The sequence below is a fragment of the Chiloscyllium plagiosum genome, chromosome 22 (assembly GCF_004010195.1).
Source record: "Chiloscyllium plagiosum isolate BGI_BamShark_2017 chromosome 22, ASM401019v2, whole genome shotgun sequence".
Lineage (NCBI taxonomy): Eukaryota > Metazoa > Chordata > Chondrichthyes > Orectolobiformes > Hemiscylliidae > Chiloscyllium > Chiloscyllium plagiosum.
Window position 1 is genome coordinate 28,227,972 of NC_057731.1, and position 16,585 is coordinate 28,244,556.

Consider the following 16,585-nt stretch of genomic DNA (forward strand, 5'->3'; position numbering starts at 1 on the left):
ACATCTTTCCGATAGGAAGGAGACCAGAATTGGTGCCAAAGGAACTTCAAACACATTGTACTGTGATGTCTTGTGACTATAAAGATAAAAAGGGGGCTGACAATCGCCTGCTCAACAGCAAGCCACCATCAGCAGATTACATTCCCACATTTTGGGTTTTCCTTTGAAGAATAGGGTTCAGAAAGCCAGCTTCAACTCTACTAGAGTGGATTAGTGGGACTGAGCGCTCTCATGTGTACCAGCCTGATTTCGATCACAGCATGCAGTGATGGCCACAGGTGAAGAACCATCACCTAGTTACCACTGTGTGAAGACCCTCTGTTACTCCAAGTCCTACTATTCAGTTAGAAAGGAAACAGAATAACAATTGACTCACTCTAATCCTGAATGATGGAATTCAACCACGGTCAAAGGTCAACACAACTACAGATTCTCAATCAATTTGAAAGCTCACCAATGTCAACACTAATGGTAACCCTCACTGCAATGGCTGCAATATTCCACTGTCTGCAGTTCATGAACAATTCACAGTTTGATCTATACATCCGTCCATTTAACATTTATCCTTTTGGACTCGCCTCTTATGTCTAATCTGTGTGAACGTGTGTGACATCACAAATTCTTCTTCTGTTTAGTAATCACCGAACTCTCTTTGCGTTAGTTCAAGAAAGCCTGGTTAAATTATCTCCTTCCATAACATAAGTTTGTTTGGATCTGGGAGAGAGCTATCCATAAGGGAAGGGATCCTTTTTAAATTAATTTAGTTGCAGCAAACTGAAGGGGAGGTGAATAAAAAAGGGGAACCAGTTAAGACCCTCCTCACTCATGAGCTTCAGAGCTTGGGAGGGACTAACCCATTTGGAACAGTAACAAATTGAACAGCCCTGGCAAGAGTCTGGTCATAACAATGGTAGCACAAAAACAATCTTGTGCGCCTAGTGCTAGGCTGGTTTGAAAGCGACTCATTGACATAAGTCTGTGGATTAAATCTAAGACTTAGTTGTATGATTTATTCCTGTATATGCTCTGAAACACTGACCGATGCAATTCATGATCTCTCTCCTAGAAAATGGGATCAGTTAGCTCAGTTGTCTGGGTGGCTAGTTTGCAGTATACCCTGACACCAATAGAGTGGATTCAATTCCTGTACTGGCTGAGATCACCACTGTATTCTCAACCTCGTCCCTCACCTTATGCATAATAACTCTCAGGTTAAACCATCACCAGTCATCTCTCTCTAATGAGATAACAGCCCTATGGTGCCCAGTCACTATGGTGACTTTACCTTACTTTATTGGGAAATGACAGGACAATTTCCTACTACTGGTAGCTATTCCTTCTAACACTTCGATCCCATGCCGTTGAGTTGTTTCTCTAAAGGTCTTTGCATTTCCACCTGTCTCCTTCAATTCCAGCTCATTCCCTAATCCCTCCTCCTATGATGTGACATCTTCATTCCTTGGGTCTCTGAAGGGATTGGGATGTTCATCTACATTTTGATGCTGCCTAGAATAAAATGTGAATAATATGAACTTGGACAAACTGCCAGGAGGCATCTGGACTGTTGGAACCAGACTCAGATTAGAAGTCAATGTCTTCAGTTGAGAAGGGGAATAAGCTGGTATCAACTCAGGAATCACGTGGATTGCTGAAAGTTCAAATATGAACCTTTTTAAAAAAATGTGATAAGAGCTGTCAGCTATGACAGCGAATGACCTTTTAACTGGACATCCCAGGACAGTAAAGTCACTGAATTCCTAAGCATTGTTTTACATTGAAAGTCCATTTGCTACATTAAAAAAAAAACGCAAGGATGGTTATGTGTAATGTACAAGATGATGTCAGGTTCTCCAAAAAACTAAAAGATTCCTCAGTCAGAGCCTGGGTAATTTTCTCCTTGAAGTGAGAAAGCTTTGAGACAAAATCTTGGTTAGTGTCTGAGCCTATGACACTCTAACGCAGTCCCAAAAGACCCTGCTTGGTGATGATATTGTCATTGGCCTGTGAGGATCAAGGAACCAAGAGAAAAGTATACGAATATCTCCTACAGTACTGTTTCAGTATCCCTCCCTACATATACTTCCTAATATTGTGGCAGAGGTGCTGGGTTGAGCAGACTGGCAATGTCATCAGTTTAGTACCCAAAGCAACCTTTCAGGTCTTTTTGTGTACCTCCTGCCTGCAGAAGAGCTGGGTGACACCAAAGAGCACAAACCTGCCCATAATCTCATGTGCTGTCGCTGCATGGTGCAGTGAGTCAAAAGAATCAATAAACTATATGTCCATGCTGTGAGGACACATAAATAATGCTGAAAACAAAATGAACAACTGCAGGCATTTATTGTATTTGTTACAATGTGTAAAATGCACCACTGAGAGTATTGTTCACTAAGTGGTGAGCTCTGTATCAATATTTAAAAGCCACAACCCTGTTAATTCTGTATTTGTTGTAGAGGCAGAATGTAATAATAATGGAAATGCAATACAGTATCACATTGACTCCAGTCTCCCTGCTAGTCTTCGAAACCATTACAATCCATCACTGTCACTTGAAAGCAAACTGGCAGGCTGATGCTTGCAGCTGTAGCTGCAGTTTGTAACTAACAGCAGTAAGTGGTAAATGCTTCGACCTCCGAAGAAACAGCATTCCTGAGGGGATATTTACACTCTTCCAATCTGTCAGATTCTGTGTACGTCTGTCACACATGTGTAAGCTGAAGTCTAGCAGAGCTGCAGAGGTCTGTCCCATATAGTTAAGTAATATAAAATATCCTTCTCTGGACCAGTTGCAAACTATATTGAAAGAGAGGAGAAAGCAATGGAGAATAACATAGATATGACTCTATACGTGTTTTAAAGCTCTGCAGTTTTCCCCAATTAACATGCTTTGATACTCAAATCTTTGATTCCAAGCCAACTCTGGTCCAACAGCTCTACTTGTCTTTCTCTTCGTGGAAAGGCACCCAAAACAACCACCAAAAATCAAGGCATTTAAGCCAATTCCAATTCTTCATCCCAAACAAAGTTTAGGCCTATGCTCAGCATGCAAATCAAACTCCACCACCTTTTCTGCTCAGAAGTGTTAAGCGTGCATAAGAAGTCAGCCTCAATATTATTTTACCTCAAATACTTACTCACCGTACAAGTTGGCAAGTGGGATCAAGTAGTCAATATGGACCATGTTGACAAGATAACAAGCTGAACAAAGATGTTGGAGTGCAGGTTTATTGTTCTTTGAAAGTGGAGTCAAAGGTAGATAGGATATTGAATGGGGCCTTTGGTATGCTTGCCTTTTATTGGTCAGTGCATTGAGTAGAGGAGTTGGGAGGTTAATTTGTGGCTGTATAGGATATTGGTTTGGGCACTTTTGGAGTACTGCATGCAATTCTGGTCTCTTTACTATAGGAAGGATATTGTGAAACTTGAAAGGGTTCAGAAAAGATTTTCAAGTGTGTTGCCAGGGTTGGAGGATTTGAGCTAAAGGGAAAGGATGAATAGGCTTGGCCTACTTTCCCTGGAGAGTCAGAGGCTGAGGGGAGATTATAGAGATTTGTAAAATCATGAGTGGCACGGAGAGGGTAACTAGACAAGGTCATTTCCCCAGGTGGGGGAATCCAAAAGTAGAGGGCATAGGTTTAAGGTGAGAGGGGAAATCTATAAAGGGGACCTAAAGGGCAACTTTTTCAGGCAGACGGCAGTGCATGTATGGAATGAGCTGCCAGAGGAAGTGGTAGAGGCTGGTACAAATCCTACATTTAAAAGGCATCTGGAAGGGTATATGAATAGGAAGGGTTTAGAGGGATATGGGCCAAATGCTGGTAAATGGGACTAGATTAATTTAGAACATCTGGTTGGCATAGACAAGTTGGACCAAAGGATCTGTTTCCATGCTGTACATCTCTATATCTCTATACGTGGGATTTTAGGATATCCACACAGAACAGATCCAGGTGGATCTTCCAAAGGGAATTAAGTACAAAACTGATTTCAGGTAAAGTTTGTTAGCTTGTCAAAGTACTGAGAGAATTTCGTATTGGTGAAAATCTGGCATGCTAATGTAAGAAGGAATGCATTCATTAAGAAGACACCCAAGATCTAATGAGTCTTAAAATAGGTACCAGCAAATGGCCTAAACTAGAAGCACGTATCTGAATGAGTCCTCAAAAATTGTCAGCTTGTTCACATTGTCACCAAAAAGGCAAAGCATATATATGCCTATAAGATGGCCAAATCTAAATCCAAATCTAGCAAAAAGCCTCACAGCAACAGCTAGCTGGTGTAGATGCTTTATGGAACCAGAATGTCTAGGGTTCTGACAGAAGACCAAAAGTACCAGTTTCCAATGATGTTTCAGCATGCAGTTAAAATAAAAACAAGAACCCATTAAATTACATTGACAACATGGATGAAGCACCCATGAATTTCCACACACCAAGCAACTAAACAATGGATGGAGAGATTCATTCAACCAATCACACCTACTCCACCATTCAATGAGCACATGCTGATCCAACAATCCTCAACTCCACTTTCTTGCTTTTTCCCCATAACCTTTGATTCCTTTACCAATTAAATATCTGCTTAGCTCAATCTTGAATATATTTAAATGACTCACACTCGATGGTCCTCTACGGTAAAGAATTCCACAGATTCACTACCTCCTGAGAGATGAAATTCCTCTTCATCCCTTTTTCTAATTATGCAATGACTTATTCTGAGATTATGACCACCAGTCCTGGACTCTCCTATAACATTTCCACATCTACCTTACCAATTCCCCTTGGCATCTTGTATATGTCAATAAGTCACTTTTTGTTCTTCTATATTCCAATGAGTACAGATCCAATGTGCTTATTGTCTCTTCACAAGACAGTCTTCACAGATGGTATCAGGCTATTGAACCTTCTCTGTACTGTGTCCAATGCCAATGTATCCTTCCTTAGATAAGGGGCCCAAAACTTTTCACAATATGCCAGTTGTGGTCTGACTAGCACCTTGCATAGTTTTAGTTTTCCAGGAACATGCTGAGTCTCCCAATATGATTCAAAGATGATAAATGACCATTTAATTCAAGTACAGCAAGGCTGCAAATATCCCTACTGGAATCGTGAAATTAGGGATGGGGGTGGAAGATAGTGAATGTGTTTTTTTGTAAAAAGTGTAATAAACATGCAAAAATCCAAACCAAAGAGCAAGATAATTTACAAGCTGAAAGATTTAGCTTTCATGTGAGCCTTTATGTATGTTTACTTGTTTGGGCAATTAAAATACCTGAAAGGTGTGGTGTTTAATGAAATGTCAAAGCAGCCCAATGTAACCTTCAATTACATCCTATCGGCAACTGAAGTTCACATCTACAATGAAAGTACGAACATTAACAATATGGCATTGGATAATAATTACTGCAGTTAAATTAACTAAACCTGACAATTGATTATTTCCATTAAGTGAACAGAAACTAGAAGCCACAATTCCTTTCTCGATATATCTATTAATTACCATCTGACCATTGTCACAGCAAGTGGATTTATTGTGTCCAAGTAATGATTTAAAAATAGAAAACCATGCCAGGGAATGATAATGCAAAAAAAAAATGCTGAGCCAGTGAAGAAAGAATCACTGCCTTGCATATGGAAATATAAATATGAACAAAAACACAGGCAATTATAAGACAATTTGGTAAAAGTGATTACAATTCTAAGGGTTGTGTACAGAGAAAATAGAAACAACCTTTTCTATTGGTTGGAAAATCCAGAATGAGGGGAAGGAGGTTAATGCAACACATTAAATTAAGATAGCAGAAGCAATTTACTTATACACAGAGAATGATGTTCTGTTGAATGTTAGCAACTGGAGAAGAGAACATGTTAACCTTTAGGAATGGACGACATAGAAGAATGAAGGAATAGGGGATAAAAGGGTAAAAGGTCACAACTTGGATTAACAGTACTGCTTGTATGGAGGATAAACAATGATATGGATTGCTTGGTCATGTAGTAATTTTCTGTAATTTTAGAAATGGACACAGGAGGAAAAGGTTGATCAAAGAGGCGAGTGAGTTTTAAAGAGGGTAACGCAGGTACACTGGGAAATGCAGGAGTGAAGGATTGAAGTGTTAAAATTCCAGAGTTAAAAATCACACAACACTAGGTTATAGTCCAAAATGTTTAACTGGAAGCACTAGCTTTCAGAACACTGTTCCTTCATCAGGTCACAATCACCTGATGAAAGAGCAGCTCTTCGAAAGCTAGTGCTTCCAAACAAACCTGTTGGATTATAACCTGGTGTTGTGTGATTTTTAATTTTGTACACCCCAGTCCAACACCAGCACCTCCACATCATAAAATTCCACACTGGGTGATCTAGGTGGCTTAAGGCATGACTGCCAAAGATCAGTCTGAAGTGGTGCTGCACAAGAGAGTAGAATCAGATACAAAGTTGGAATAAGTTGACAGCAAGGAAGAGATTGTTAGGGTGGGGGTGGTTGGAGATTGTAGGTTCAGTCCCTGAGAGGGACTAAGTGAGGAAATAAGGATGAAAGTAGTAGCAGACTTGCTGCAGCCAAAGTATATCAGTGAGGGAATTCAGATTGCATAGCCATTGTGAAGTTTTGCTCCAATTGCAATATTATGTCCAAACATTTGAAGACTTTTTAAAATATACTTCTGATTGTACATTCCTAGTCTAGTTCACAGCTTTTAATTCAGTAACTTGATAATGTACAATAGTGCCTCATTTATCTCTGGTCATCCCTTCAAGGTTCCCTGCACCACTGCCTTTCTGCTCTACTCAACCAACTGTTTGTTGCATGGTTTTAGGGCGGTTTTCTTTCTATATTTGCTCCAAACTGTTGGCTGTAAACTGTTAAACGTGGTCATGTAATTTGTAAATGTGTGTGAAATTTAGATGATGGAATTTGGCTTTAAATAAAAATGTGGAATTAAGAGTCTAATGATGACCATGAAACCAGTGTCGATTTTCAGAAAAACACGACTGGTTCTCTAATGTCCTTCTTGGAAGGAAATCTACCATCTTTACCTAGCCTGGCCTTCTTGTGATTCCAGACCCACAGTAAGATCGTGGACTCTGAACTGCCCTTTGGGCAATTTTGATGGAAATAAATGCTGGCCTAGCCTGTGGTGCCCACATCCCATGAATGAATATAAAGAAAAATCTGATTTCCTATTCAAGCCTATTATCTCCACTTATCTGACTGCGGATGACATGCTGAAGACCTCACTAAATCTTGATTTCTGTACTCCTCCCATTAATTTCTAAATATACTGTCATAATAGGATGTAGGCCATCATGAGTAGTGGATTTGTCAGCTTTTAGTTTAGCTCATTAATTTTGCCAGTTCTTTTGCTTGACTAATATTAATCACTGTAAGTTCTTACTCTCATTAGATCCTTCATTCTCTATTATTTCTGGTATGTTGTGCTAAGATGATAGACTCAAAATGTATGTTTAGTGTCCTGTCATTTCCTTATCCCCCATTCTAATTTCTCTGGTCTCTGCCTTTCAGGAACATACATTTACTTTTGTTGCTCCCTATTTACACACTGGCCAAAGTTCTTAAAGTCTGTTTTATATTTCATTCCAATTTACTCCTACTCTATTTGCTCTCCCTTTACCAATTTCTTGTTTACCAGTAGCTTAATACTTCTTTGGCAACATGATAAGCTGCTTCTTTTAATCTAGTATTTGCTTTAACATATCTTATAAAATAGGGGCTACAATCCTTTAGAGGGTGCAGGAGCAAAGGGACCTGGGTGTATATATACACAAATGATTGAAGTTGTCAGGTAGAGAGAGGAGTAAGTAAAGCATACAGTATCCTAGCTTTATAAATGGGTGTTTCGAGTACAACATAAAGAAGGTGATGTTGAACTTGTACAAGACCCTTGTTAGATATCAGCTAGGGTATTGTGTACAGTTCTGGACATCATAATACAGGAAGGATGCGAATACACTGGAGAGAATGCAGAAGTGAAGTACAAGAATGGTTCTAGGAATGAATAATTTCAATTGTGAGGACAGTTTGAACATGTTGGCACTGTTCCCCTGGGTAAGAAGGCAGTTAAGACAAGATAGAACACAGAACATCACAGGCCCTTCGGCCCTCGATGTTGCGCCGACCGATGGAACCAATCTGAAGCATATCTATCCTACACTATTAGATTTTCATCCATATGTTTATCCAATCACCATTTAAATGCCCTTAAAGTTGATGAGTCTACTCCTGTTGCAGGCAATGCGTTTCACGCTCCTACTACTGAGTAAATGAACTACCTCTGACATCTGTCCTATATCTATCACTCCTCAATCTATCACCCCTATGTTCCCTCATGCTAGCCATCACCATCTGAGGAAGAAAGCTCTCACTGTCCACCCTATCTAACCTCTGATAATCTTATATGTCTCAATTATGTCACATCTCAACCTCCTTCTCTCTAATGAAAACAGCCTCAAGTCCCTTAGCCTTTCCTCATAAGACTTTCCCTCCATATCAGGCAACATCCTAGTAAATTTCCTCTTAACCCATTCCAAAGCTTCCACTTCCTTCCTATAATGTGGTGACCAGAACTGTACGCAATACTCCAAGTTCGGCCACACCAGAGTTTTGTACAGCTGCAGTATGACCGTGTGGCTCTGAAACTCAATCCCTCTACCAATAAAAACTAACACATCGTATGCCTTCTTAACAACTCTACCAACCTGGTGGCAGCTTCAGGGATCTGTGTACAAGGACACAGAGATTTCTCTGTTCATCTGCACTACCAAGAACCTTATCATTAGCCCAGTACTCTGCATTCCTGTTACTCCTTCCAAAGTGAATCACCTCACACTTTTCTGCATTAAACTCCATTTGCCAACTCTCAGCCTGGCTTTGCAGCTTATCCATGTCCCTCTGTAACCTGCAACATCCTTCAACACTATCCACAACTCCAGCGACATTAGTGTCATCCACAAATTTACTAACCCATCCTTCTATGCCTTATCAAGGTCATTTATAAAAATGACAAGCAACACTGGCAACAAAACAGATCCTCGCTGTACACCACAAGTAACTAAATTCCAGGACGAACATTTCCTATCAACCAACACCCTCTTTCTTCTTTCAGCTAGCCAACATCTGATCCAAATCACTAAATCATCCTCAATCCCATGCCTCTGTATTTTGTGCAATAGCCTACTGTGGGGAATGTTATCAAATGCCTTACTGAAATCTATATACACCACATCAATCATTTTACCTCATCCAACTGTTTGGTCACCATCTCAAAGAACTCAGTAAGGTTTGTGAGGCACAACCTATCCTTCACAAAACTGTGTTGACTATCCCTAGTCAAATTATTCCTCTCTCGATGATAGATAGGATTAACAACCGAAGTAAGGCTCATTGATCTATAACTACTAGGGTTGTCTCTATTCCCCTCTTGAACAAGGGAACAACATTTGCCATTGTCCAGTCTTCTGGCACTATTCCTATAGACAATGACGACATAAAAATCAAAGCCAAAGGCTCTGCAATCTCCTCCCTGGCTTCCCAGAGAATCCTAGGATAAATCCCATCCAGCCCAGGGAACTTATCTATTTTCACATTTTCCAGAATTGCTGACACCTCCTCCTTGTGAACTTCAATCCTGGCTAGTCTCGTAGCCTGTATCTCAGTTTTCTCCTCGACAACATTCTCTTTTTCCAGTGTGAATACCGATGAAAAATATTCATTTAGCATTTCCCCATCTCCTCGGAATCCATGCACAACTTCCCATTACTCTCCTTGATTGACCCTAATCTTTCTCTAGTCATTCTTTTATTTCTGATATACCTGCACAAAGCTTTAGGGTTTTCCTTGATCCTATCTGCCAATGACTTCTTATGGCCCTTCCTGGCTCTTCTTAGCTCTCTCTTTAAGTCTTTCCTGGCTGAGCCTTCACATCTCATCCTAACATAAGCCTTCTTCTTTCTCTTGACAATTTCTTTAGTAAACCATGGCTCCCTCTCTCGAACACATCCTCCATGTTTGATAGGTACATACTTGTTCCTTGAATAAGCTCCACATTTCAATTGTGCCCATCCCCTGCAATTTCCTTCCCCATCTTATGCATCCTAAAGCTTGCCTAATTGCATCATAATTGCCTTTACCTCAGCAATAACTTTTGCCCAGCAATTTTTACCGATGCCTTACCATTGCTAAAGTAAACATAACCAAATTATGGTCACTATCACCAAAGTGCTCACCTACCTCCAAATCTAACACCTGGCCAGGTTTATTACCCATTACCAAATCCAATGCGGCCTTGCCCCTTATTGGCCTGTCTACATCCTGCACACATTGAACAAAATCCCATCTAAAGTAGTCGAACTATAGTATTTCCAGTCAATATTTGGAAAGTTAAAGACCCCATAACAATACTCTGTTACTCACGCTCCTATTCAGAATCATCTTTGCTATCTCTGGAACTATTAGAGGTCTATACAAAACTCTCCATAGGTTGACCTTTCCTTTCCTGTTTCTAACCTCAGCCCATATTGCCTCAATAGACAGGTCCTCAAACATTCTTTCTGCCACTGTAATACGGTCTTGACCAACAGTGCCACACTTCCCCTTCTCTTTTCTTACTAAAACAGCTATATCCCAGAAGCTGCAACAACCATTCCTGTCACTGCTCTATCCATGTGTCCAAAATGGCCACAACATCCAAGTCCCAGATACCAACCCATGCTGCAAGACATCTCACAGAGGTTTCCAAAATCACTAGTGGGCTGGATGTAACAGATTGGGAAAAACTGTTTCCACTTGTAAAAGGAACAAGAGCGAGAGTGCATAGATTTAGAATGATTTACATAAGAAGTAAAGGTGATTGAAAAATTTTTTTTTTTGCAATCTGCATGTAATTAGAGTATGGAATGCACTGCCTGGAAATGTTGTGGAGGCAATAGAGGCATTCAAGAGGGTATTGGAAGATTATTTGAATAAAAATCATATGCAAGGGTATCGGGGTAAAATAGGAGAACGGCACTAGATATCAATGCTGGCTTGAAGAGCTGGTGCAAGAAGGATGGGCCAAGTGGTCTCCTTAATCATTGAGTTATAGAGCTGTACAGTATGCAAACAGACCCTTCAGTCCAAATCATCCATGCCAACTGGTTACCCTAAATTACCTAGTCTCTTTGCCATCATTTGGCCCATAGCCCTCTAAACATTTTTGTGATTCTGTGAGCTAGTTAGATTGGACATAACAATTTTCCAAGAGAGATTTTATTCTTTAAGGGAATGCACATTTGTTGAGAATGATGATATTTCAGAACATTTTTACCAATGTTTATCGACTGTTACATGATGCTGTAAGGTCATGCACTTTGGAAGTCACAAGACAAGACAGTACTCAATGAATGGCAGGACACTTGGAAGTTCAAAGGAACAGAAGAATCTTGACGTGCCTGTTCACAGATTGCTTAAGGCAGCAGGACTGGTTAATAGGGTAGACAATGCAGCAAACAGGACATGTGCCTTTATCAGGAGAAAGTGAGGATTGCAGATGCTGGAGATCAGTCAAAAAATGATGGTACCTGACCGGCTGTGCTTTCCAGCACCACACTTTTTTGACACTTGCCTGCATCAGCTGTGACATACATTATTAGAGCAGTACAAAAATCTTTTGTTAGGCCACAGTTGGAGTACTGTGGACAGATTTGGTCCCTGACTACAGGAAGGATGTGATTACACTTGAGGGGTTACAGAGGGGTTTACCAGGAATGTTGCCTGGGATGGAGCTGTTTCCCTCAGAAGAGAGTTAGGATAAAGTCAATTTGTTTTCTTTACAGCAGAGAAGGTTGAGGGGGTCCTGATTGAGATGCATCATGATTATGAGGGGCATGGACAGGGTGGATAGAAATCAGCTGTTCTCTTTAATTGAATGGTCAATGACAAGGGGACGTAATTTTAATATGAAAGACAGGAGGTTGAGAGGAGATTTCAGGAATTTGTTTTTCACCCAAAGAGTGGTAGGATCTGGAATGCACTAGAGAATATTTAAGATGAGAGACCTCATAACCTTAAAAAAACACTTGATTGGGCATTTGAATTGTCATAAAATTGAAGGCTTTGGGCCAAGTGCTGGAAGTGGGACAAGTAATGATTTAGAGCAATTTTTGTAAGTGCAGATCCATAGGCCAAAGGGATTAGATGAGTCTATGATTAACCAGATCCTTCTCAAACCTAAGATGAAATTCTATTACATTATGATTACTGTTCCACAGAGAATGCTTGACCATATGAAAATTAATAAATGCAGTATCATCAGATAAAACTGGGTTCCAAAGTTGTTTCTTCCATTTATTGTACAAGAACATGTATTCCATCAACTTGTCTTTTTCACCCTGACTTTTGTAACTCACTTCATCCATATGAAAATTATAGACATTGCTCTATTGTATTGGTCTTGTTTTATGCTCTTTTAATTCCTTGACTCATATTCTGTCCAGCACTAAACTAAGTTGGGTGGCTTATACTGTCACCAGTGTTTTCTGACCTTTGTTATTTATTTGCTCCATCCATATTGATTCTATATTCCTATTTTCTAGGCTCCCCCTACTGCCTTTGCCTTCATTCTTTATCATTTCTTTCTTACATCTTTTATTATCAGGACCAATCTGCCTCATCCGCGATAAGATGGTTACAGCGCAGTGGGAGGCCATTCAGTCCATTATCTGTATGCCAACTCTCTGCTGGTCTCATTCCACTCTCCTTCTACATCCTGGCAAGAGTACTCTCTTCACCTTAGAAAACCCCAACTATATGGTCACCAGCACGTTCTCTGGTTGAAAAATAGCTTCTTTTCATATCGCCTATTGGTACTTTTGCCAATCACTATAAATTAAGTTGTGGTGTTCTCAGGCCTGCCAGTGCAGACTCCATAAGCTAAAGGGCCTCTTATGGTTAGATATAATCTCGAACCTGATGATCTTGAACACCTCTATCAAATTTTCTCTCAACTTCCTCATAGTTAAGGAGAACACCACCAGCTTCTCCAATCTATTCATCTAGATTAAATTTCTCAGCCCTGGAATGACTCTGAAAGGTGAACCTTTCTGCACCCTTCCCGAAGCTTTCATATTCTTCCTAAAGTGTGCTCAATAGTAGACAAAATACTCCAGCAGTGCAGTTTTATAAAAGATCATCATAACTTCTTTGTTTTGGCACTCAATGTTGCTACTTCTAAAATACAAGATCGCATAAAACCTTTTAACCACTTTCCCAAACTGCTTTGCCACCTTAAAAAATGTCCATGTCTCTCTGCTCCTGACTTGCTTTTAGAATTGTACTTTTTATTTCATATTGCCTCTCTTTGGTTTCCGAACAAAGGGCATCACACCCATATTTCTCGACATTAAATTTCATCAGCTGGTGCCCACCCATCCTACCAGCCTATGTCGTCTTAAAGTTTATCTCTAGCCTTCTTGCTGTTTACAATACATCCAGGTTTCATACTATCTGAAAATTGTGAAACTGTGTCCTGTACATACAAGTCTAAGTCATCACTGTAAGAAAAACATGGTCTCAACTCTCAACATGGTCTCTCAACTCCATGACACATCTACTCTAATAAGTAATTGTGCACAACTTCTTTTTGTTTCCTATGCTTCAGCCAACTTTGTATTCACACTGCTCACTATCCCTTTTATTCTACAGGCTTCAAACCTTTTGACAAGTCTATTATATGGTACTTTATAAATTGCCTTTCAGGAATTCATTTATCCCACGCCAAACACATAACTCATCTATCATTTCTGTTACTTCATCAAAAAAAAATCAAGGTTTCTGGTAAAAGCATTACAATTAACTAGTGGTGCTTATACGTGTAAAATTATCTACCTCCCAACCAGCAGTGAGTACGTTACAATTCACAACTTAATTAGTTGCCACACTACTTCAATATATTGAAGTGAGACATGAACAATATCTCTGGCAAATTAATAATACAGCAAAGACTCTATGTTGAGACAAATGCACAGTATGTTAGAACACTTTACAAGATTAGATAGGTAACCAGAATTATGCATCTAATTTTACACTAAGTGTGTTGTTGTATCTTCAAACTTTTTTTTCATATAAAATCATTCTGAATTTTCTACTTATTATGTTTATTGTATGGATGACAGCAAACTCGCATTTGAATTAATATTGCCAACTGCAAAGATCGAATTTCTTAATGCAACAGCTCAGACTAGTCCAATCATCATGGTCCCTCCCCTACTCTATGTAGACAATACAGTTCCTTAATAGGAATAAACTGTGCAAATATTTCAGCCCCAGGAAATGTATGTAACCAATTAACTTACTACATTACACAGCAAACATATTAAGCAAAATATTTAGGTAAAAACCAACTAAAGTGCATCTTTACACTTGAAAATGTATCCTTTTACAAGAAGATCAGACATTACAACAGGACTCTTTGTTCAGTTTTTAATCTGGCATACACTTAAAGCAGCATCTTGTAAGCATCAACAAGAAGTCTGGGCTGTTTCTAACAGAAAGTACAGTTTATTAAACGGCATGCTGCCAATTCACTCTGGTGACCTTTAATTTGGCACAAGTATTCTTTACTAATAGTAATCCAGACTAAATAACTACATGGTTCCAGAAATTAGATTCTTAAAAAGGTATTTATGCTAAATGATCATATATTTTTCTTTTGAAATACAGTGCTTGTCAATTTTGGAAAACAAGAATTCGCAAAATATAACACAGGGAATGTCTTCTGGTTCCTTGAACTAGGTTTTAGTGACGACTAGTACTCATCCCATTTTTCTGTGCTTCCTATGAAGATTGTTTTTAGAATTAATATCTGAAAAGAACCTGAATCATCCATTTGGTGCTTTTGAGAAGGAAATGAAAGTCTGAGAAGTGATGAAACTATTGCTTAAGAGCACAAGCAAAGCTTCAATATTTTAATTGTTTTGCAGACAATTAAAATAAGGCGAATAATCCTTCAATTCTGCATTTTGATTTTGTTATTGTGACAAAGGAAGTAAATCTATTTTAATAGAACTAATTTACAATTTTAGTCATTAAAAAAATACTAAAATGGCCAGAATTGGCAGCATAGCTTGAGACAATTTTTTAAAAATCCATTGTTGGCTTCTGCTGAGATATGACTCTACAGATGCATCTACTGAACACATGACAAATCATCACATGTAAGTTCACTGAGTGAATGTCAGCAGCTATTCAACCATGGAAGGGTAAGTAATTCGGAGCAGTAACTGAAATGATTCCAACTCCCCCACCCCCGTACCCTATAGGCAAGGGGTCTCAGAGACAAATTGCTGCCATCTTGACTATTTTTTATTAAGTCAGTTCAGGTTGGAAATACAAACATCATTTCCATTTCAGACAATGTAATTGCTAGTTGAGAATTCAACAATTACAACGGAGAATAATTGACACTGCACCATTGAGGTGCCTCTGGACAATGAGTGGCAACACAGGACAACAATAAGCTGGTATCCAACAGTGAATTCAGAAAATGTAACAAAGGGAATGTCTTCTGGTTTCTTGAACTAGGTTTTAGGCAATATGGACAGGATATTTTTGGAACCATGTCCGTTAATCTGCATTCATCTATCAGAAAAATTAGACATTACAAAGAGACTGAAGGTCTTACAATGAAAGAAATGGAGGCATCTAAGTAGGGGTGTCATGACAATTTGATGGCAGTAGTTCTGCCAATAATAGTCAGACGAATATTTTGAGGTTTATAATGGGAGACTGGCAAGAAATACATTAAAATAATTTTGGAAGTGACATAGCCATTTCTACCGGTTTCTGCAGAAATGGAGCTGGATTGTCAAAATGATCCCTCTCACATATGTAGAAAGTTGATATATGATTTTACAAGATGTTTGATGCACATATGCACCAAGTAATTGCTTGTCATCAGTTCTACTTCATGTCCTCTACTGATGTATAGCTATTCCATTTCTTATCATCTCTATGAAAAAAACTCCTATTCAAAATTTTAATGATCTTGAAAGTCATATTTAAGGAATGCAAATACAATCTGATGTGAGCTAAGTTCTTAAGGACATGCATTTTTGTTAATCAATCATAACTATTTTCAAAACAGAACAAATTGTATTATTTTTCATTATGTTTATGAAGTTCTCTGTGACTAGAGATAGGGAAACATTGCTGACATAATCTGTCACTTTCTGCTGTCTTCCCAACGTAATACTAACCAGGAATATGTTAGTACATTTTCCATTGACTGTGATGGCACCTATGCACATACTGCATTTTATTTTCTCCTTTAATAAATTACAAAAGCACTTACATCTGTTCCATTGCTGACTTAAACATGACCCTGGGAATCAGATTTGACAAATAAGCTTAAAAAAAATCTGCTAAAAGCAATGCTTGGATTTAACTTACCGAGCTCTCCTGCAGTCTTAACGTCAATGTTATCATAACCACTGCCTATCCGTACGATTATTCGTAATGCTTTGAACTTTTCCAGGTCTTCTCTTGTTAGAGTAATATTGTGGTACATTAGTGCTCCCACTGCTTCATTTA

At 39.0% G+C, this 16,585-nt stretch overlaps 1 protein-coding gene across 1 annotated transcript in view; it reads right to left on the reverse strand.

Annotated features, from left to right (window-relative positions):
* LOC122561151 (C-terminal-binding protein 2) overlaps window positions 1-16,585 on the reverse strand; it is a 40,069-nt gene extending 23,484 nt beyond the window's left edge. Inside the window, exon 1 of the mRNA XM_043712635.1 lies at window positions 16,445-16,585. Within this exon, the coding sequence (XP_043568570.1) occupies window positions 16,445-16,562 (118 nt within the window). The 5' untranslated portion in view covers window positions 16,563-16,585. The remainder of the gene's footprint in view (window positions 1-16,444) is intronic.